Consider the following 21585-nt stretch of genomic DNA (forward strand, 5'->3'; position numbering starts at 1 on the left):
TTATTTGTATCTTTAGATGCACCTCGTGGAAGGAAAAAGAGGAAACCGTATACGAGATATCAAACGATGGTGCTAGAGAATGAGTACCTCGTGGCCACGTATATCACTCGCCAAAAGCGATGGGAGATCTCATGCAAACTCCATCTAACAGAGCGCCAGGTTCGTGATTCTAGGTCGCTTATTGATCATACCTCTGGACATTGCGGTTAATGGGTTAACTGTTTCTTTCCCAATAAAAGGGGGATAATGCCTTGTGCCCTAGTTATCCTAGTGAGAACGCGTTATTTGAACGAATTTATTAACATTTTAGTCCAAATCTAAATATCCAGCAACTATCGTAATGCTTTCATAGTTTACTCAACCCTAGGTTTGATTACGTTGCGCCTGAGTCCATGCAGATTCTGCTTCCGCTCGGTGGCATGGCCTTGGGCTATGCCAGTAGCTTTAGCCATTTTGAAGGACTCGAGGCCCTGCAATTCCAGTCTTCTTATATGAGATTTGAGTATTAATGAGATATTTCTTCTTGAGGTATAATGTGTTAGATTAATAATAATATTTGTACAATTACCCCAAATTTTGGCATATGAATGTACATGTAGTTATAAGCCCAAATTCTTGCGGATTATTTAAGGAAGGAAATGTTATGAAGACTTATCTAGAACGGAAGAGGTATGCATTACGAGTAAATTAATCCCCATCCTAACCCAATGAAGTATGAATCATCATAAGATCAGTTGACGTTTTCTGAATTGAGGATCTAGTCTTAGGTAACAAGGATTTCCACATTCAAGTAAACGTAGCCCAAGTTAATATTCTAAACTAGTTGTCAAGGCAGAGCAACTAAGGTTAATTTGGCTTATTTTAGAGCGGGGCTTTCCTTTTTTATCAAAGTTAATTATCTGGTGCTGTTGAGTTCATCCATACTTCTTGATACCACCACGAGGCAAGTGCTTTAACAAATCGATGGATTCTTTACTTTGTACAAAGAACTACTCATCACTTGTTATTTTTTTAAAAACCCGTGAATAGATTAAATTTGTGATCCAGGTCTGCTAAAACATGCATATTTAGGTCAAGGTATGGTTCCAAAATCGAAGAATGAAAAGCAAAAAGTTGCAAGCCCGCGCTCCAAACTTGAATAGTTCAAACAGCAAACATGATAATAGTGGAGCGGAGGAGGGACATGGTGGTGGAGCTGGTGATGGAGGCGGAGGATCCCGCAGTGGATGCCCCAGCACCGTTTCAAGTTTAGACTCGGGTGCTCCATCACAGCACCCCAACAATCTGCAGCCCTCGTACAATAGTTCTGGTGGCGTAGGTGGATCTTACCCCGGTGTTCCACCACCCTTTCACTTTACCTCCGCTATGAAGATGGATCCCAGCAAGAGTCCCGCCCAACAGTCGGATGGAAAAGACTCAATCAATAACGATTTTGCAGCTTCCACCAATAACTCTCAGCTCCCAGTGATCAACCCCTTTGAGCCATCGAAGTTACAGCCACCTCAATCAGCGGTATCAGGGACATTTGATCCCTCCAGACGGTTTGATATGCCCTACTCTGGTGGAATTCACATGCCACCACCTCCACCACCATTTAATTCAACTACGGTGGGTGGGCCACCTTTTCAGCTGCCGCAGTTTTTGCAGCATTCGCAGCCACCGCCACCGCCTCCATGAATGCCTGATATTTGAGAGAAGAGAAACCAAATGATCCTAATGGCCAAATGCACCCTGAAGTAATCAAAAGTAGAACTTTTTACTGTTCCCAAACTGCACGTGCCATGCACTCCAATAATCACCAAAATACAGTCGTTTGCACACACACATCAAAACTGTCCTTTTGCTTCGCTAAGAAACTTATTCTGCCTACATCCATCCTTTTCTGATATCAAGCGGAAAAAAGTGTACATAATTCTAGAGATATGCAGATACAACAGTTTTTTTCTTCTTTTCTGGTTTACGGCTTTGCACCATAACAATTCCGAAGTTCAGGGACTATTGATGTTTAGTGAACGAAGAATAAATTATGCGCAAATTTTAAAGGTGTAAATCAAATGTAGGCATAATTACTTAAAGCGCATCGCATTTCCAATAGAATTAGTAGCCGATGTTTCGGAATCATGAAGTAGGACAATGTTTAAGTCTCACCTTGAATAAGAATAGTACTTAACTTTACTACTTTTGGAGAATGCTTACTGGAACCACGACCAAAACTCTTGTCTCCTGGTCAATATATGATGGCTCGCTTGCAAATAAGTTGTGATTTTGCCTATGGGGGAAAAATTGGGTTTTTGATGCAATGGGGTAAACATTTTGGGAATGCCTAAGAATCGTTCGGTTCCAGCAATCCAGTTCTAATTTGTCCGCTTAACAACTATGTCATAACTACTTTTTTTTCATTTAAAATGAAACTTATATTCAAACTTAATAAGTTCCGACCTCTTTTTACAATAGGATGGTGGCTTTGTGCGACAGAGAATGGGAAGGCTTAGGATTATCTTGGAAACCGCGTACATCCGTAACCTTAATGACGCGCATTAATAAACCGTTAAAATTGGCATTCTCACTGTCCCATATACCCAGTTTTCCCACTCTCGATGGGGTAAAAACTTCACTTCAAATAATCGCATAATTTTATTTGCTTCGCTGTCAATGATATCGATTATGCCTTTTCATTAATAAGAAAGCTTGTCAAATTGTACAGCAGATAGAAGAATGCGTCGCACCTGCAAGCGCCTAGAAGACTAAAATGTGAGCTCGTAGGTTCGAAAAGGTTTACGTCATACATGCCGTGACGGGACGTCGATATCGCGGATTCTGGGCTGGCTGGCAAATTGAGACGTCTTCAGCTAGAAGAACCGTAAAAAGAGCAGGTTAGAAGATAATCAGTATACATCATTCATGGCTTGGACAAAAGGCCACTGATTTCAAAACCGGGCCCCAACACTTCAAGGGCGCGTTTTCAACTGTTAATTCATACGAAATTAAAGGTATTAGAAAGAACATACAACCACTCCATTGGATATGTAATCTTTAAAGCCAAAGTTGAATCCTAGGTAAATATATAGGAAATTTTACTCAAAGTTGGTCTTAAAGTTGTTCCTGAAATGAAGCCATGGAATAAAAAAAATAAGTTTACGCCATTTGAAAATATTGAGACAACTAGGATACCAAATCGAAAATAAGCTTTTCCAAATTTTCAGCTATCTATCTACCTGCCTACGATCAATTAATGGGCAAAATACATAATGATAGATTCAAGAAACACATAAGAGTTACAAGAGTTGAATGTTACACAGTTTAGTGCAGTTATTTATTTACGAGTTAAATAAAGTAACACTGATTCAGAGTATGTTAGGCTTATTTAAACCGAAATTGGATGTGCTTACATATACCTTGGATAAGTGATACAGAAGAGCGGCTTAAAAATAGCTTATTCTACTCCAGTGTAATCTCACAAGGTGTCGCAGCTACCTCAGAACTTACTTATAATTTGATGAGTAGTTTGGAATTGCTACGTTTCAAAATCCCGTGCTCTATTCAAGACAACGTAGCTTTTACCTAAAACACTTATTGTATTTTATCGAGAAAACATAAGCGTCTACAAAGGAAAAAATCTTAAGGGGCGATGACGTGTACATACTACTTTCCTAGTACGCAAAAAGTTGCGTTAAATTTACTTTGACAATTTTATGATGCAATATAATGGAAAATTTGTGAAAATTTGTTTTTTACCACTCAAGACATCTAATAGTAATGGTCCAGCAAAAATAGGTTTCCATTTCTAATTTCGTGAAAGGAGGCATAACATCAAATGGTTGGTACTCCTACAATGACGAAACGTCATTTCAATTCTTTTCCAATTTTATAGTTATTGTCGTTTAAACATACCTATAGATGGAGCGAGCTGCCAATCATGATCCTTTTTAATGCACGCACATACGGGGTCGGTCTTGATGAGTTTGAGATTAGTTTCGGGTATGGATGACGACGACCACTGGCGGGTACACTCAGGCGAGCAAGTGAAGCTTCCGGTGACCTCCACTGAGTTGAGAGGCTCCTTTCTGAAGTTAGCTCCGTCAGTAGCGTAATAACGATAGGTAGATTTTACACAATTTACGTAGTCAACTTCCTGATCCAAAGCAAAGGCATCTACGACGTAAAATAATGAACAACTATCCGAAATTGAAACGACTGGTATGATGTTACGGTCTAAAGTAATTTTGTAGCAGCACTGAAGGTCGTATAACTATGCTGTATGTTACCATGGGAGAAAAAATAAACCCCATCACTTATAAAGGAGTGTTTCTAAATTTTCCAGCCAAAATTGATAAGAATGGACAGAAAAGAATACATTAAGTCCCATATTATGTATGAATTTTCAAAACAACTTACTGATACATAGTTGTAAAAAAATCACGAAAACACTAAAATATAAAAATGTAATGGTCTTATATTCCATTCAATCCAAAGAATGCGAGATAACGGATTTAATGCCCACTCACTTGGTTAATTTGATAATGACTGCCGAGATTTTTTGAAGGACTGAGAGCCAGAAACTGGGATAAAACACTTGACAAAGGCCTCTGACTAAGTTCTGTAGAGATAATCGTGTAAATCATCTGGGAAAGTAGGGCTTATGCCAAAAGTAAGCAGCACTTACAGGTAGCAAATGAGTTGCGGGCGAAGTTGAGTTCTTCTTACCGAGATGAGCAAAATCGCAGACGGCTTGATAATCGTAATACTTCACTCTAAAGAAAGTAGGATAACATCGAAGGGAGCAAAGTGGATGTGTAACAACTTGATGGAAGTTTTATAGGTATATCTTTTAACTGGTACTAAACAGACGTGAAGCGGAGAATCCTTACAAAAGACCTAAAGCTTATGTTTTACCAAGAATTTTGAACCAGACTAGACCATCAGCGCGACCAAAACAGTTGATGTGGACCTACAATATAAAGTCCCAAATAAGTCCCAGTAATCATTATTTTGAATTGGAAATGATACTCCTAGTTCATCTCTCTAAATAGAGGCTCAGGCCCATACACACTGAGAGTACCATGTAGGCACCGAGAAACCAATTGAAAGAGGTGAACCTGGCAATTACTAAAATTACATTAATGCTAGTCATTCTCTGTTTAAAATGTAGTATTTCGAGTCATCATAACGCCAATACGGAAATCACGTGGACGCGTCTTCGTCTACAGTGTATTTGGACACAAATATTTTTGGGGGTCGTTAATGTGATATAAATCGTAAGGTGAAAAAGCGCGCGATCCATGTGAAATCCGATGGAAATATACCTGCTGTAAACTGAATTTTCCAGAAGAGATTCCATCAGCGGCGGGTCAACATGTCCAAGAAAGTGTCCAACCTTAAAAAGTGAGAAATCAAATTATAGTGTAAACAATTACTTTAATAACGTTACCTTTTCAATGAACTCATGGACTCAACAGAATATGGCGCAATGCATTGACACTACACTAAAATGTTCCACAGAGGCTAGGACAGACCTAGGAGAATGTTAGGTCCAAAAGCAAAAAGATTGTGTCCTAGAAGATAGCCCAATAATATAGGTCCTTATTAATGCGGTTAAAGTTTTTTTCAGAAAACTGAAAGTTCATTTTAAAGTGTTTGTACTTTTATGGAAATAGTAGTGCGTCACAAAGTGCACAGTAATCGTACATTGTTTTGTTTAATGCGGGGCAATTCCCATATTAAAAAACAGGTGGTGAAACACTTAAAGCTAATGCTTTTCTATCTCTGATACGAAATCCTCAACTTAAACACTTATCTCTACCGCGATGCTAAAATACCAAACACAAATAGCGACCACAATGAATTGACAACAATTTGTATCATTGAATTACCTGATAATTCAATCGTTCGTTATTTACAGCCATGACGAAAGCTGCATCATCAAGTAGGTAGCAAGTGTGCTCGTGGTTGCAACGCGAAAAACGCCTCAAAACTTCCTGCAAGTAGGTTCCGCCCAAAGTGAGGCCCGCCACTAAATCGGAAGTGTAAATTTCACCTCTATTCCGTCACCAGAAAATGCATGTGGATAGCAGCAGAAATACTGTTCTTCACCTTTAATTTACAATGATCTCGCATAAATTCAATAGCGTTGCTTAGAAATAATATTGAGATCTTGATAAGCTGAATTCTCTTGACTGCCATGCTGCTTAAAGAGAAAAAGTAAGAATTCAATGATAAGTATTTAATGACTCGTTCATATTTTTGCTGTTTTGGTTGTAAGTTTGGACAAATAATCGATGGAATTTCCAAGTATAGCAAGGCTGAAGAACAAGAACATTGCTGATCCAAAACGGATATACGATGTTCACGGGTGCAAATCATTGCTTTGTTGGCGCCTTTAAACTTTAACTCTTACCTGCAAATGTGTTTGTAAGTCCATTTTGTGATGCCTGAGCACCTAGAAACACCGTTACTTTTGGCAAAGGGACAAGTTGCGGCTCAGGTGTAGTGTGTGCAGCTGCTTGAAATTCTGCGGTGAGACCTTGGGACTTCTCCGTCGAAAATAAAGTAGATGTGTTTTCTGTCATTAGTGCATTCGTTTCCTGGGACCCATCGAATGTAGAACCGACATTTTTGCTACTCTCTGACTGTATTGAATCGGTAAAAATCCTCGAAGTTGTCTCCGAACCATCCACTGATGGGAGTGTTATCGCGTTTGCTTCAGCCAATCCAGTAGATTCGTTAAAATCCCTTTTTATATGTAGCGCGCTCAAACCTGCACTTTTTGAAGTAGTCAAATCATCTGTATTTCCCTCCACATAGCTGACATCGGACACCATGGTCCTCAGGGGTGGTGGATAAGATGAGACCCCTGAGACCGCGCGCCTCCATAAGCGCTTCATTTCTGACACATCCGACGTCAGTGCCACTTCGCCATCAGAAGTTACGGCTTGGTAAAAAATAGTCATTTTTAAGTCCAGGTTAATGTGTGCCGAAAGTCTAGAACCAGGGCTTTGGGGCTCATAATATATGGTGAGATTGGAGAATGTTGACAGCTCTGTTTCATCAACATTTGAAAGGTGCTTCACATAAACAATGTTTAATCTGATCAAACTACATTTCCAAGCCTTAATGAGGATATTCCACTTAGTTTATCAAAGAATTAAATTATGCATGAATTTGGAAATTAATACAGCCCCAAATTTATGTTTGTTTACAACACAATGAGTCTTATTTTTATTATACTGTAAAATCAACAAAAAATTGTATTCCATTGAAAATGACAATTTTACAGCCTTTAAAGAGACAGTTAATGCACATTAAAAATCACTAGAAAAACCAAAATTTGTGAAGAATGGTAGGTGTTTAATAAAATGATTTCCCATGATAATGAGAAGTAAAAACACTTGTCAGAACACAGAGTTCCCCAAATGTCTATATTCTGCATAAAATCTTTACGTTATGACCACGTACCATAACCCGGCGCATAGTTATTTAAAGACAAATTGAGGTCAGAGTTCACAATAGACTTAACCAACCCGCATAGCATACAAAACCTAGGATTAGTGCACAGAATCTAGAATTTATTTGCCAGTTTTTAAATGCACGCAAAAGTCAGTGCTCAAAACCTGATGAAGAGTAACAGTCAACAGTGATACCTTCGACCCTCGTAAAGCAAAATGTAAATGCGGAGAAAATGTAACCCTTGATTGAAACAAACTGAACAGTTCCTTATATAAAGAATTCAGTAAACACATTTCAAATACCACCGTTTTGTGGCAGTGTTCTCCATAACACCAGAGAAGATCAATAAAAACTACGGAACGATATCCAAAATTTGCATGAAACCACTCTATCGACTCTTTAACATGTAAATTACTCTGGTGAATAATCAGTCACATTAAGGCGAAAAATTAACACTCCGTTATTTTTGCGTCGAATCCCAAATGCTTCGATTTGTCAATTAATATTCTCGTCACTAAGGATATGACTGATACCTCTATCCCGCCACTCAGAACAAATTTGACTTAAATTAAGAAAAAATTTAGACGTTATCACTAATTCGTCATTAATGATACCAAATTATGGCAAATAACAGCCAGAGAAATTCAAATATTAGACTATACTTTCTATTGCTCTAATTGCTAAAGTCGCTCTAAAAATTGATATTTAAATAATAAATAGACAAATAGGCATAGAGTTATATTCTTCAAAGATTTGGACGTGGTATTATTGAATAAATGTAACGGTTTCATTATGAAGTGGTGTGAGCATCCAATAATACACACATTATAGAAGTAGAAAGTAAATGTGCTGAAATCGATAAATATGGGGAAATGCAGTGAGACTAGGTCCGCTACATATGAGTACTATTAGAAATGTAAAAAATTGTACTTCAAAATTCAAACTCAGCTGTTTACGTCAGACCGTATAAATAAATAATGTAGCGGAAAAAATTAACAACTTCAGTTCTAAGAAGTTGGTCAACATTTGCAAAACCTCTAAAATGTTTATGGGAAAAGCGGATAGGAGTGAATGTCAAATAAAACCATAAAAGCAATGTGAAAAAAGACCTTGTTAGAATCCAGCGAATAAAAACACGATCTGTTTTACAATTTTGTATGCATAATAAAATATCACTTGAGATGTTTTCGCGGTCCGGAATTAATAAGGTATATATGGTTGCTGTTATTAAATTAAATTCAAAAGTTACGTTAAATCTTTGTTGTGATAAGTAGTGTTTTCAGTAAGCCATAGGAAATAAAAGCATTAGTTTGTAGGCGGTATAGTGATATAGGCCCATATGCATTGACTAAGTTTTTTTGAATGCACGCGCATTTAAAATGCAATCCTACTCAACGCGATATCGAGGCAAAAAAGCAAGTTCGGCTCGTTGAAAATACAAGTTTCGGTAGGCTTATTGAGTCGTTTACTACTAGTCATTAAAAGCTCTGAGATGGAAGTTCAGGCAATGCAACAACTCAAGAGATCAGTCGTACACTATCAAGATATTTACAAGTAATGCTTAGCATTAAACTTGAAATAGCCTTTACCCATCTTATAAATGATCAATTGAGGACACAAATCTATGATCCAAATGCAACCAAAGGTGAAGTTTTTCCATAAAAAAAAAAATATAAATTCTAAACAGAACCTAATTTTTGGAACTGGCTCTAAGGTCTGAAAATGTGCGAAGCTAAGCACTAGACACAAGAATCACGCGCCTTTTTTGCATCGCCTGACTTTAAATTTGAGACATTGGTCATACACTCAGAGAGCAATACTTTCAGATACAGGGTGGTCCGAGCTGCTGCAATACTGCAGATAACGGTAAAATTAACTAATGCTCAAAAATAATTGATAACATCCGAAGTTGAAGCTTACTTATTTTTGAGGATGTTACATCGATGCTTGAAGTCTCCCATGACTCCGAAGCTAAAGGGCAAAAAAATCAATCAAAGAGTAAAATTAAAATTAAAATATGCGAATCCTACACGCGACTAAGTTTGGAGTTTAAGGTCGCAAATTTCGGGTTAAAAGTTACTTCTGATCCGCAACACCCATAGCCAAAAACAACGTCCAAGGTAACACTATAATTTTTTTGCACGCGCGATGCGACTTCTGATACCTCAGTACCTCCTATTGATAGCGAAAGTTTCAAAATCATGTGAGAAGAATTTGTAACGTGAATGTTACAGCGCTAAAATTACCTCATTATTTCAGACATGTTGACTAAAACGATACTATTTTTTTCTAGTTAAAACACGGATGTGACTAGCAATAGCAAAATACACTAATAGTTGACATTATTTTTTTACATTGTTAAATATAATTAGACCACAAGTTTGATCACAACAAGGATTTCATAAATGCAAAGCAGCTACAAAAATGATATAGCGTAAAATAATTTGGTAATGAAATACCAACATTCACTCATTACTAACGCGATACAAATCGATTTTAATGTTACTGGTTGCTCTTAAAAATATTCACTACGATGCAAAATTTGGAGATCAGGCCATCTTCCAGCCGTAGATACATGTTTAGAAAAAGGATTTGTAATGATAATTGCTTGTTTAAGCGACCGCTTTTTCAGAAACCGAAAGAATTTCTGAAGAAAATGAAAGTGAGCATAGGCTAGTACTGTATTTGGGGAAGTGAAGTGAATATATAATCAAAAAGAGTTCATTTAACGCCCACTCTTATGAACAGATTGAGATATTTACAATGTTGATAAGTCAGACCAAGGGGTTATGTCTATTCAAAAATTTGTTTTTTTCTCTACTTAAGGCTATAGTATAGCTGTTTCTTTGATATTGCGGTTTAATAGAATATGTTCCTCAGGTAATACTGAAAAAACTAATTAGAAATTCGTACATTCATTGGGACTCATTATTGATTGGGAAGATGTCCAAGAAGTCGAAGTAATAGGACCTAAAAGGAATTCGTTCGATAAACAAATGTGTTCATAAACTTGACGATACCGCTCTGTTAATTATTAGAGGCAACAGCATCACCTGAGGACAATCATTTAGGTCGAAAACGAAAGAAGTTGGCAAATCACAAGCATTTTTAAAACCCAAAGACGAATCCCCAATGTACTAGTTAAGATTCATTCTATCCATAATAAAAGCTGTAAACATTAGAATCAACTATATCAAGCGATTCAGATATATTTAGTGGTTGCTGAATGGTAGTAGTATGAACTATTGAAAGGCATGCATAACAAGATCAGATTACCTCACATTAACCTTAAGGAAAAAACCTCCCTTCCTTGGTTAGCTTCTAGAGGAGCAACTCATTTTTGTATTGGTCAGCAAGATAGTTCATTGTTAGCAAAAGTGATCAGCATAAATACTGTGGGATGACACTTTAGTGCAATGTCAACAAACGAATACGTTACTTGATGGCGGCATTGTTGAGGAAAAAGTGAAGAATGAGTGTTCCCCTGAATCCGGTAGGAGTGGTTCTGCGCAGTAAAAAAACCTATGCTACATAAAACATCGTCTTAGAAACTATATTTTCGTTTAGTTTGAATAAATACAAACATTTCCTCAACAAATTACTAAAAACACTTGAAGGCACTGTGGTAATATCTTAATAAAAAAAATGATTAAGGTGTCGTAAATAAATCCGTCCGCTCATTCCAAACAGTTTTATGCAAACTTCAAGACGCCGATACCAGAGCTGTATCTCGGTTTCGCCTAGGCAAAACCTTGCAGAAAATTTTTCAGCTATTTAATTCTAAGTAAAGTCTCAATGTATTGCACCTTGCTAAGCAGCTGACCGAATTAACAAAATGTTATTTACTGTGGAGGAACAGCGAATAATTTGGAACGTTCCTGTGTGAGAAAATTCTCGTAAGCCACTTTTAACTTCCCATAATGAAACCTCGTAATTGTCAGGAACTTTAGAAATTGTTATTTAGTCGGCGGGCCTGCGAATGTTCAAAAGTGAAATAATTTTATGCAAAAAGAGAACATATTCTCAAGGTAACATTTGAAGAACTAACTGACCTGTCAACTTCGGCTGAGTCCAAAACAATAATCCGTGTGAATCAAGTACACGTTGCCAAATCGAGGAGTTGGCAAAGTCGGCTGTCATAAGTGGTTCGAACTCCTGTTTTGCGCTACAAAGGTGTAATTAAAGTTTAAAAAGCAAAATCATAATTTGGTGATTGCAGAACAGTTTACCGGTGCCTGTTTATAGCAGTCACCGAGCATAACAAAATATGAATAAAGTCCTGTAAGTTCATTTTTAAAAAAATCCTTTAACTGAGATGTATTTTTCCCAGAGTAATCTTCCTGAATAAAGTAGTTCTGGTCAACGAATTTGCCAGTTGAGTAGCCCCTAAGCGATTTACGAATGGCAACGTACTGCGAGGGATAGATGAATCCAAGACCAGAGGTGAAGAAAACCGAACGAGCGGCGACATACTTGGACATGCGCGACGATCCCCACGCACGTAAAACATTCAGACCAACGAGAAGATCCGACATAAAGTGACCTTCGTAAAAGTTGTTACCTAAAACAAATGCCTTTACCGTTATGCGCTGCTCAATCCTATTATCGGGCCGCAGCAGCAGTCACATCTAAAATACAGATCATTTTGAAGTGTGCCGAAGGCTTTTATTACTTCTCCGTCAAGACCTGTTTTTAATCCACAAGGATCAAAAACACGTTTCCTCGATAAATTCCGGGAGAGAAGTTTCAGGAAGAACCCTGGTGATTAAAGTGATCACCAAAACTAATAAATCCGCTAACCTAAACAATCAAGATCCGCATATCGATCGTAGAAGCGCACATTTGCATGATTGACAGCCAATCAGCAGATTAAACGATTGCTGAAAGAGAACGGCTGCCCATTCAACAACTCTTTTCAAACCATAATTTTGTTTGGACCCGAGAGTTTCTGCTAAATAGTATTAAATTATCAAGGTAGCCAACAAATAAGCAAACTTCATGCTGGAAGAGTTTTGAAACAGTTTAAGAATAGTGGAATAACGTAGTCAAATCAAACGAGTCAGGCATTCAAACAGTATGGATATTAGAGCCTAATAAGCCAAACTCATCAACCTAATTAGTCAGTTTTGTTTGTTGAGAATTAGGACAACGCAAGTGAGGTGCCTCTTCACTCATTGAGTGTAAAATGGGCGTTTCGTTAAAAAATCATCACACAAACTTACACTGAGATGGCAACTTTTGCAAGCGGACAATTTACAAGTCTATGGAAATCCCAATACAGATTACTTAATGGAATGCATCATTTATTCGGTTTTCATAGGGGAATGCAAAATAGTGGCCAGTACACATCCACTTCACCCAAGCAATGAAAACCGTGACTATCAGAAAATATATGATAAGAGAATACGTCAAAACACTGCGTGAAAAGCAAACTCGATTCTTTAAGTCGTGTATGACTAAACAAAGTTATCGTGTGTGCGAATGACTAAGTATACCGGCAAATGAGTATTAACATTCTGTTAATGACTGTGATTAGTGCACCACAAATACATAAAAGCAATGATACTGGGTTAATACATTACCGAAATCGTATTCCTGGATGAATCGCAGAATCATCATAATTTGTTCTACACCTTTTGGATCATCCGCGAAGAAATTAGTCAACCAGTTGCGCTTTCTGCGGAACCAAGGTTTCTCATCAGACTCCGCATTAGATGTTTCAGTCTCCGTTGTGGATAGCAACTCAGTTGATTCTTCGACATCTTGAAGACCAAAAGGAGCATCTAGGAATGACAATGTTGTGGCATCTGCTGGCTCAACAGGTGTCGATTCCGTGGTAGTCGGCTCCGGTGTGGTCTCTGTAGTTGTCGTTGTTGGTGATGTAAGAATACGTGAAAAACTAGGTTTACGGCAGTTGGCAAGAATCGGTGATAGGACCACATTCACCGGCAGCAAGAGTGAAGATACATCTTCTGCAAGACGAATTTATAAGGAAACTAACAATTACACCAGAATTTGTCTAAAGGTTCAAGCTCAGATAAGCTTTTGAAAAATACTACTATTCAATTCTTCTTGATCTACACGTAACGTTACGCAAAACTTCATAAATTGGTCATATATATGCCGCTAATACATCATGTATACTTGCGGCCAACCAAATCTGCATGAGCGCTTAACATCCATCTTTATCATGACTATTTTAGCAATCAAACTTTTTACATGGTGAATCGCAAGTCTAGCTTAACTCCGAACAAAAAATATCAATGCATTCAGTGATTTTGTGCCGATTTATTTGTTGACGTGGAGTTCTCATGCGGCGGAGCTTGGACGAATTCAGATATAAAATCGATGTACCTTGAACTTACCGCCATCAACCAGAACGGTATCTGCCGTGGTGTGCAAATGTTCTTTCTGTGATAGGAATTGAACATCGAAATCGCGATCTGTTGCAGTCACGAGACATATACTACATCAAAGTAGAGTCAAGGTTAGTTGATAATGGATAACAATAGCAAAAAAAACTCCGATTTACCTGTACTCTGTCTCTGGAATCGGTGTGTATGAGTATGTTCGAAGAGTGCGGTGAGCGTGAACCTACAACGGTAATTTAAATGAAACTTATTCACTAAGTTCTATGAAAAAAGGTACTTGTGTACTTCAAACGACATATATACGTATGATGGGTGCTTAATAAAGTTAGCTTTAAGTTTCGTATAAAGTGATAGTAAAAGCAACAAATAATTGACAGCCTATCACAATTGCATTGTTTAGATTGAATGATACATAATCCCTACAAATCCGTTCTTGGAGTTAACATGTAGGCGTATAAATGGACTATTCAGTCAAAATTGAAACTATTAGTGTTTACACTTTAAATCGTGTTTAATCCAAAAAATAATTTTGGCTAAATCCACAAAAGAAAGTTCAATTGCGTGCGGAAAGAAAATTTTCACATTAACCAAAATAATCGCATATCTGCATTCCATGATGCAAAACATGCATCCGTATTGGCAATATAAACTATGAGAAAATGGATTTTGGGACTCTGTCAGATAGTACCTACTGGGATGAACAATCCATTACAGCTAGGGAATCTCAAAGAAATATGCCTATCGTGGCAAATAGGACCTTGTTAATTTCAAAATCAGAAAAATGTATTACAATACGTAAAAGATTAAACATGGTGGAGGATGAAAGCATTTCTTTGTATCACGATGTAAATTCACAAAAATACATAGCAGGCTGACAATTGTTTGCATATTTATTTATGCACGAAGAATTCTCAGTCCCCGTCGGTTTAACCGACATCATGGTGTGACGGCCCACGCCTACATCTATGGCCGTTCTCTGCACTGTAAACAATTCTTTCACAATGGTACTCCTTGTTATGGTTTCAGTTAAATCTCGAGATTCCGGGTAGGCTTCATTAACAAATCATAGACAGCCTTGGAAACTGAAAAACTAGAAGCCAGAAATTAAAGAAATAGAACAAGGTATTGAATTTCTACAAAACACTCATAAAACACCGATAAAATTGTGTTGTAACTTTTGGGTACCCAATAGATGATTTATAAAAATAAGACAAATGAAGTATCTTACTTCATCCATAAAAACAGCGAAGTCGTCCAATATTGTGACACCCTCTTTGTTGTCGATGAGATTTTTACGCACCTACATGAAATGAAGCAAACAAAAGCAAGTCATATAGACCACAAATTAACAAACAAGTGTTTGCTCAATTCGGCTGCTGATCTATCTATACAAGTTGTAGGAGTCAAAAGTTTCTATATTGCGCTTAGAATTACAAAATATCAGTGACTCAGAGTAAGGAAAAGGTAATGCTAGAATTCATAGTATGGAGCCATATCACCAACGAACACCTCAACGGTATATTGATAATAATGACAAAATATATTTTAGAACAAATTATCTATAATAATTTGCCATAAAACTTAATCATTTATCATGATTGATATAATTTTGAGAGCCTCAAGTCTTATGGCCGTGCAAGTCCACCCAACAACTAAATGGGTTAATTTTATTTCACATAAGAAAGAGATTAAGACTTGAAAATGAACTAATTTAAGCTTTACCAAGCAATGTAAGAAGGGAAAATGTTCAGTTTTACCGTTAAGAGCTCTGTAACGTTTGAAGCCTCAATGTCCATTATGTCAATATCAATTGCCTGGGCGGAGAGTTTGCGCTAAATTACAAAACCACAATTACTTCTAGTGCAGGGTAAAGTACATTTTTACATTGAATCTTATTATTGAACTCATAATGGAAAATCTTGCTGTTTTACCTCTGGTATCTAAGCTACTACAGACTGTTTCTGCAAAAGCTAATGTTACTTACATAGTTATTAAATTTGACATAACATTTGATATTACAAAATAATCCAATGTGCCACACCAATTCATTTTCCGTTGGTTTCATGCTAGTAATAAATTCGATATTTAAAATCATCCAAAGACGGTGATATATACTATGAATAAATTGCGTTCAACACCTAAAACAGCTTACGTAAGATCTTAAAAGTGGATGAAAGAGAACGAAGCCATTATTGTCCACCATAAATGCATAATCCGTAGGACTGTTCTGCAAGAAATGTTGTGGATGTGAGTCTAGATAACATTGTTTCGTAAATGATCGCTATAGAATTCTGCAGAAAGCTTACCAAATATGTTTGAAGCAAGTCAACCATTTCACGAGCTGAGACATCTGTTCCCATTATCCCTAAAAGGCTCAGACCAATCTAAGAGAAAAATATACAAAACCGTAGGGATTATAGGTACACAAAATTATTTCGTAGTGATAAAGTAATGCAATATTGGCTTATCTACTACAGTCATACCGTTAAAAATTCGGATCAATTAGAGTTTAATAACTAAAGTTAGGTTTAATTCCATAGAGTGACTTTTATTTACGCGTACAAGAACTTACTGTTCGGTTGTAGACAGCCATGGTTAGGCTCGCCATTGGACCAATTTCCTAAAGTCAAGACTGTAGTGTTAGTATACTAGCTAGATATATTTTCTATTGTTCCTTGTACCTTGGTGCACCGGGCATGCAACTTGAAAGAACTCTACTAAAGGGCAGTCATGCGTTCAGTATGCCAGCAAGCAGTTTCCACAATCAAGCTCAGAATTCCACTTCTTGTATACTTCGGCTATTTTGAATGGGAAAATGTCTGCAGCGTGATGCACAACAAGGTCCAACTTCTGCGGATGAAGTTTCTTAGTTGAACCGTAGTGGGTGGCGTGGTCTGTAAAGTGCTGCAAAGAGGATAATACTTGGAATAAGTGGTATCAATGACGGTACGCTTTATACATTTCATATGACAGACTGAACTCACCCGCAGAATATTAGACAAAGCTCCGATCACGGGTATCTGAGCAAACGCTCCTATTATAAAAAAATCAAATAAAATATTCCACACCGAATTCAGTAGACTGACGACTTCTCTAAATAATGCCAGGAACTTTCATGCATTTCGCTTTATATTTTAATTGGCTAAGATAATTATTTTCCAAATGAGAAGAAAAACTAATGCTTAATCTGAACAATAAAGTTCAGCTTCATGCAGCTAGCATGGTAACAAAAACTCCGATCCACTTCCAAAGTGATGCAAACCTTTTGTAGGTCATAGTATGACAAGAAAAAAATAATCTTATTTTATTTTTACAAATTTAACAAATCGAGGTAAAAGCAATGCCTATTAAAAGGGCAATTACTGCTATAAAGGAGCCATTCAATAAACACGAAGCACATACCAGACTACATCGAATAACAAATTAGTTTGATTTGAAGATCGTGGCTTTTATTATTTCCTGGTGGCATATTTTGATAATTCAAACAGATAAGGGTATCCCAATCAAAAAAAACGGCATTAAGCCTTATTTCCGATTTGACAAGTTATAAAAAACACTTCTACGATGCAGTATAACAAACTAGTTGGGTCGCAGGAAACCTACAAGTTTTCTGTCTCCATGCCGCAATAAATATGCCAGGATGATTTTGAAAGATAAGTAGACAACTACACTACAAATTCTTATAAAAGTAATGTTATAAATTACCATTTATTCGCTTGGTGACTTCTGTCAGTGGTCCAGGTCCAGTAATGGTCGATAATGAATAGGTGAACAGATGCACCTAGATCCGTTAATGCGATGTACACAGGGTTAGGTTAAATAAAAATCAGCTTGAACTATTATTGTATGTTTTAGTAGAAAACTGAGATAGAATTAATTATTTTACAGTTACGGAGCCTCCTGTAAAAAAATTAAGGTACAATTAATGTGCAGAATAGATGTCGGCTCTTCATAAAATATTGAGACCTACAAAAATCAGCTATTGACTTACATAATCCTGATATCGTTCGAGGATTTGGATGGTCGTGTCGTTATACTGTATATCAGAATCACTAATCAGGACGAGAATTTTGTTGCAGTGGGCCGACACAGATCTTTCAGCCGAGAACTGAAATGTTTTATAAGATTGAAAGCAATGACTACAGCAAAAACAGCTTTTCAAGGCAATATTAACTATTAAGCATCCCATCGTTACACTTGCTTATAATTTGGAATAGGGAGTTGAATAGGCTACAAATGTGCAAAGTGTTCCAGTATAATCCCTTGCAGATTTATTCAGTAAACGCAAATGAAAATTGTAAATGAACTAAATAAAGCCTTTCCAAATACCTATAGGCCATTACAAAGAATAATTTAATGGTCATCATACTTTTGGCAATTACGCCTGTTTTAGACCAGCAATGCAAATCCTCAGGAACCGTTTTTATTAAGGTTTGCATTGGTAAAGATCCACAAACGTGGAATAAAAAAAGGGGTGCTTGAATTATGAGGAGAATGGGAAAATTCTTAACATACAGTACTCATCAACTTCATCCCGAATGCGATAGCTTCATCATAGTCTGCAGCGTCATGGGCGGTCAAACGGAAAACGTTTTGAATGACATGCTAAAGAATTAAGAAAAGGTGTTATTTTACTTCAATAGATTCTATTCTTAAATAGGGTCTAACTTGTTTGTTTAGACTAGTCGCCTGAACGAGTGAGTTGTAGCAGGAAACGTTGATAAATCTTCCGTAAATGAGCGATGGCATCAGGTGGGTACGATTGGTTGGAAACTGAATGTAGGACAAAACGATTGATATAATGTGTCCAACCAATGATCCATCGAAGTACACCTTAGCTCACTTCAGTTTTAGATTAGGAGGACACCCTTAGCCAGCAAAGTGAATGGAAGGTTTTAATTAAAAACAATAAGGGAAAAAAAGACGTGAATTATTTCAACCCACCTTAGATGCAAATCACCCCACATTCCCACCTTCGTCATTAGCGCATGTCAAATTACACCAAGTACCGTTAAAAAAGTTCACCATAGAAATTACTAACTTTAATGAAGTAACAATTATTTCTATTAAGTCTGAAAGAAAGCTGAGCAAATGATAAAAGGTAAATAAAAGTATCTAGAAAAGTTGGCTACATCATGACCGTTTGTTTGAAGAGATCAGTAAAAAGAACAAAATACTCAAACCTTGGCTACAGCAAAGAAGTCATTTTTGTTGAGAGTTTCAATTAAAAGCCGCAGGGAAGTGTTGGCCAAATGTAATGCCTGACCGTGCATGCTTCCACTCCTAGCAAAGAAAGTTTAGAAGTTGAGAGTAACAACGATAGTTTTTGTCTCAAAAAAAGGTGACAGCGATCAACTTACGTGTCTACCAGAAATAGGACGTCCTTTGGAACACCCGTGTACTGTGTGTACCTGTTATTAAAGAAAAAATCTTTTAACTTGCACAATCACTGATAAGCACAGATTATTTTCAAATGACTCACTCACCAACTTTGTCGTCGAGCGTCAAGAGCGTGTAATTTATCATCTAGAGGCCATTGATAGCCTAGAATATTGTAAGTTGCGAAAAACCAAAATTATGACAAATCAATAGTAAATAATGAAGCCATCGTTATCAAGCCTATTAAAGCTAACATAGTGTTTTGAACTAAAATCCCATCAGATAACATTTATCACCTATGATCATTTAGGCAGTTTACTGCTCAATTTAGACGTTATGGCGGTATACGCCCTAAACCAAATCGCTTAACTGCTTGCATTTTCATGATAAAAATTATACACTGATAATGTGAGTTTATTGCTACAAATAATTACCAACGAAATAAAAGGTGCAGTGGAGGTAAATAATGAAATTCCATTACGTTAAAAGGGGAAACTCACGTGGATATGTTCGCAGAAACCCGTACTCACTGGCAAAGTAGATGAAATTGAGTGTATCATTTTGCTTCTGAAATATGTGATCCAAATTCGATGTCCAATCGACCTGATGCGCAATAATCGAATCTAGAATTTCAACCAGGGAAGCACTTAACCAACAATTGGAATTTCTTCTTGGACAAAGTTGTTCGTACTTAGAAACCATCTGATTGGTTGAATCAGCTTTTGAGAAACAGAAGTATTTCATTCCAAAATAAGGAGAAATCTGATCATTTCAAAAAGTCTAGGTGCAAGAAAAAAATCACTTCATTGATGACGATTAGCTGATCCTAGAAAATGGGCCGCTTGAACAACAGATTTAAGCGAAAACCAAATAGCAATAAAGGGTTTATTGCTGTGGCGGCCTGGAATACAATTCAATATATGTGAATGAAAACCAAGATTGGATGAACATCACAATCCCTGACCTTAAAGACTGTCGTTCATCGCATTCACCAGGCACCGTGGTAACTAGCTTCAATATGTTACAAGCGGACGATCAAATCTTTTAAGCCGTGTAAAGCATTTAATTCTGCCAAGCAAGCCATGAAAAAGAACCTCAATGTACATCTGTTCTCGCTGCTGGCTGCGTAAACAACCCTGCATTAATGTACAAAATTTGCGCCAACAGTTTAAATGCATACTTTAATTGGAACATAGCTTCTAGCTTGGGAGGTGATAAAACACTTTTGATTCGTAAATAGAACATAACGTTTAGAAGACCAAAAGATAGCACAGATAGGATGGCAGTGAAAACCAACGCGCCAGAATGTAGAAAAAAGTCACCGTTTATGTACACCTCGGAAGGGACGTAGACACCGGATTGGGACGTATTTACGGGTATGTTGAAATAATGATGCCTGGTCAGATTCTCACCCTCATCGGTGAGGGAAACAAATGAAATGTTTTTGAGCTAAAATCAATAAAAGGAGTGGTTATGTAACACTCAACAAAACATGTGCTCTTCGAAACGCAAATTGCCTTGAGCAAAACCATTGCTCACATAAGCAAACTCCAATTAATGAGCCCACTTTTTTAAAATAAAAAAGCACCAGCAAGCTGTTTGAGTTAAGTTATCGAAATTAAAATTTGCCCTATAGCCAAGTTCTATGATAACTCAGTGAGGTCGGCTCTTCAACTGCACGTTAATTCCATACGATGAGCTGATATACATATGTGAACAGATATTCATTATTATTATAGTCACGTACCAGAGGATTCCAGGGGTACTTTGTCGCTTCCTCTTCGACGTCTTGAACGACCTTCTGTAGACAGCAAAACATCTTTCAGACTACGTTTGTGAAAGCAAACTACTTGTGGTTCATTCTTCAGTTCACCAGTAATTCAGTTCGGGAAGGATATCTCACAACCATCACTACCATTAACAAATTTATCGAGAGTGAATTAATAAACGCAGGAAGTTAACCCACGCCTGCTTCTTATTATGGTAAGGCTAGCTCTCAAGAATCGCCTTAAAAGATGCAGTGAATTTTCATCACTGATTCCAGTTAATAAAAAACTATCATTTCAAATTGGGTCTATTGCTAAGGTGTGGGGAATCCCTGAATACTTTGCCGTGAAAATTAATCCTATTTTAAGGTCTATAGACCATTCTGTTATGGATAAAATAAAGCGCAGATGAAAGATACGACACCTGCAGTTGGAATGAATTCTTAACCTAAAGGATTGTAATACGAACTAGTCGTTATATAATAAATGCTAGTTAATTTGAGTGACATCGGCGTAAGTTCACATTACGCAAAACTACTTTAAATGATACGCATTTATTGCAATGCAGCAATGTCAAGAGCGTGTACTACCACTAGTGTTGTGCCGACATACCCACTATCTTCCTA

The 21585-nt window shown here is 37.1% G+C and overlaps 2 protein-coding genes across 2 annotated transcripts in view; one reads left to right on the forward strand and one right to left on the reverse strand. All coding sequences in view use genetic code 11, as the record gives it.

The window, feature by feature from the left end:
* Nucleotides 1-1677, forward strand: part of EGR_02118 (Homeobox protein Hox-A10a) — a gene marked incomplete at both ends in the record, with an annotated part of 4165 nt that extends 2488 nt beyond the window's left edge. Inside the window, 2 exons of the mRNA XM_024491367.1 lie at nucleotides 17-159; nucleotides 1072-1677. Coding sequence (XP_024354220.1) covers nucleotides 17-159; nucleotides 1072-1677 — 749 coding nt within the window. The remainder of the gene's footprint in view (nucleotides 1-16; nucleotides 160-1071) is intronic.
* A 1098-nt stretch (nucleotides 1678-2775) lies between these two features.
* Nucleotides 2776-21012, reverse strand: EGR_02119 (Voltage-dependent calcium channel subunit alpha-2/delta-1; the record flags this gene model as incomplete). The annotated part of the gene is made up of 18 exons (XM_024491368.1): nucleotides 2776-2849; nucleotides 3892-4132; nucleotides 4664-4751; nucleotides 5304-5374; nucleotides 5871-6010; nucleotides 6395-6928; nucleotides 11843-12004; nucleotides 13026-13415; nucleotides 13809-13909; nucleotides 13976-14037; nucleotides 15043-15114; nucleotides 15572-15646; nucleotides 17806-17922; nucleotides 18330-18419; nucleotides 18998-19097; nucleotides 19175-19225; nucleotides 20491-20642; nucleotides 20941-21012. 18 exons carry the CDS (start codon nucleotides 21010-21012, stop codon nucleotides 2776-2778), a joined length of 2592 nt encoding a protein of 863 aa, XP_024354221.1.
* Between the last annotated feature and the right edge of the window lie 573 nt (nucleotides 21013-21585).

The sequence above is a fragment of the Echinococcus granulosus genome (genome assembly GCF_000524195.1).
Source record: "Echinococcus granulosus chromosome Unknown EG_S00009, whole genome shotgun sequence".
NCBI classification, from domain to species: Eukaryota; Metazoa; Platyhelminthes; class Cestoda; order Cyclophyllidea; family Taeniidae; genus Echinococcus; species Echinococcus granulosus.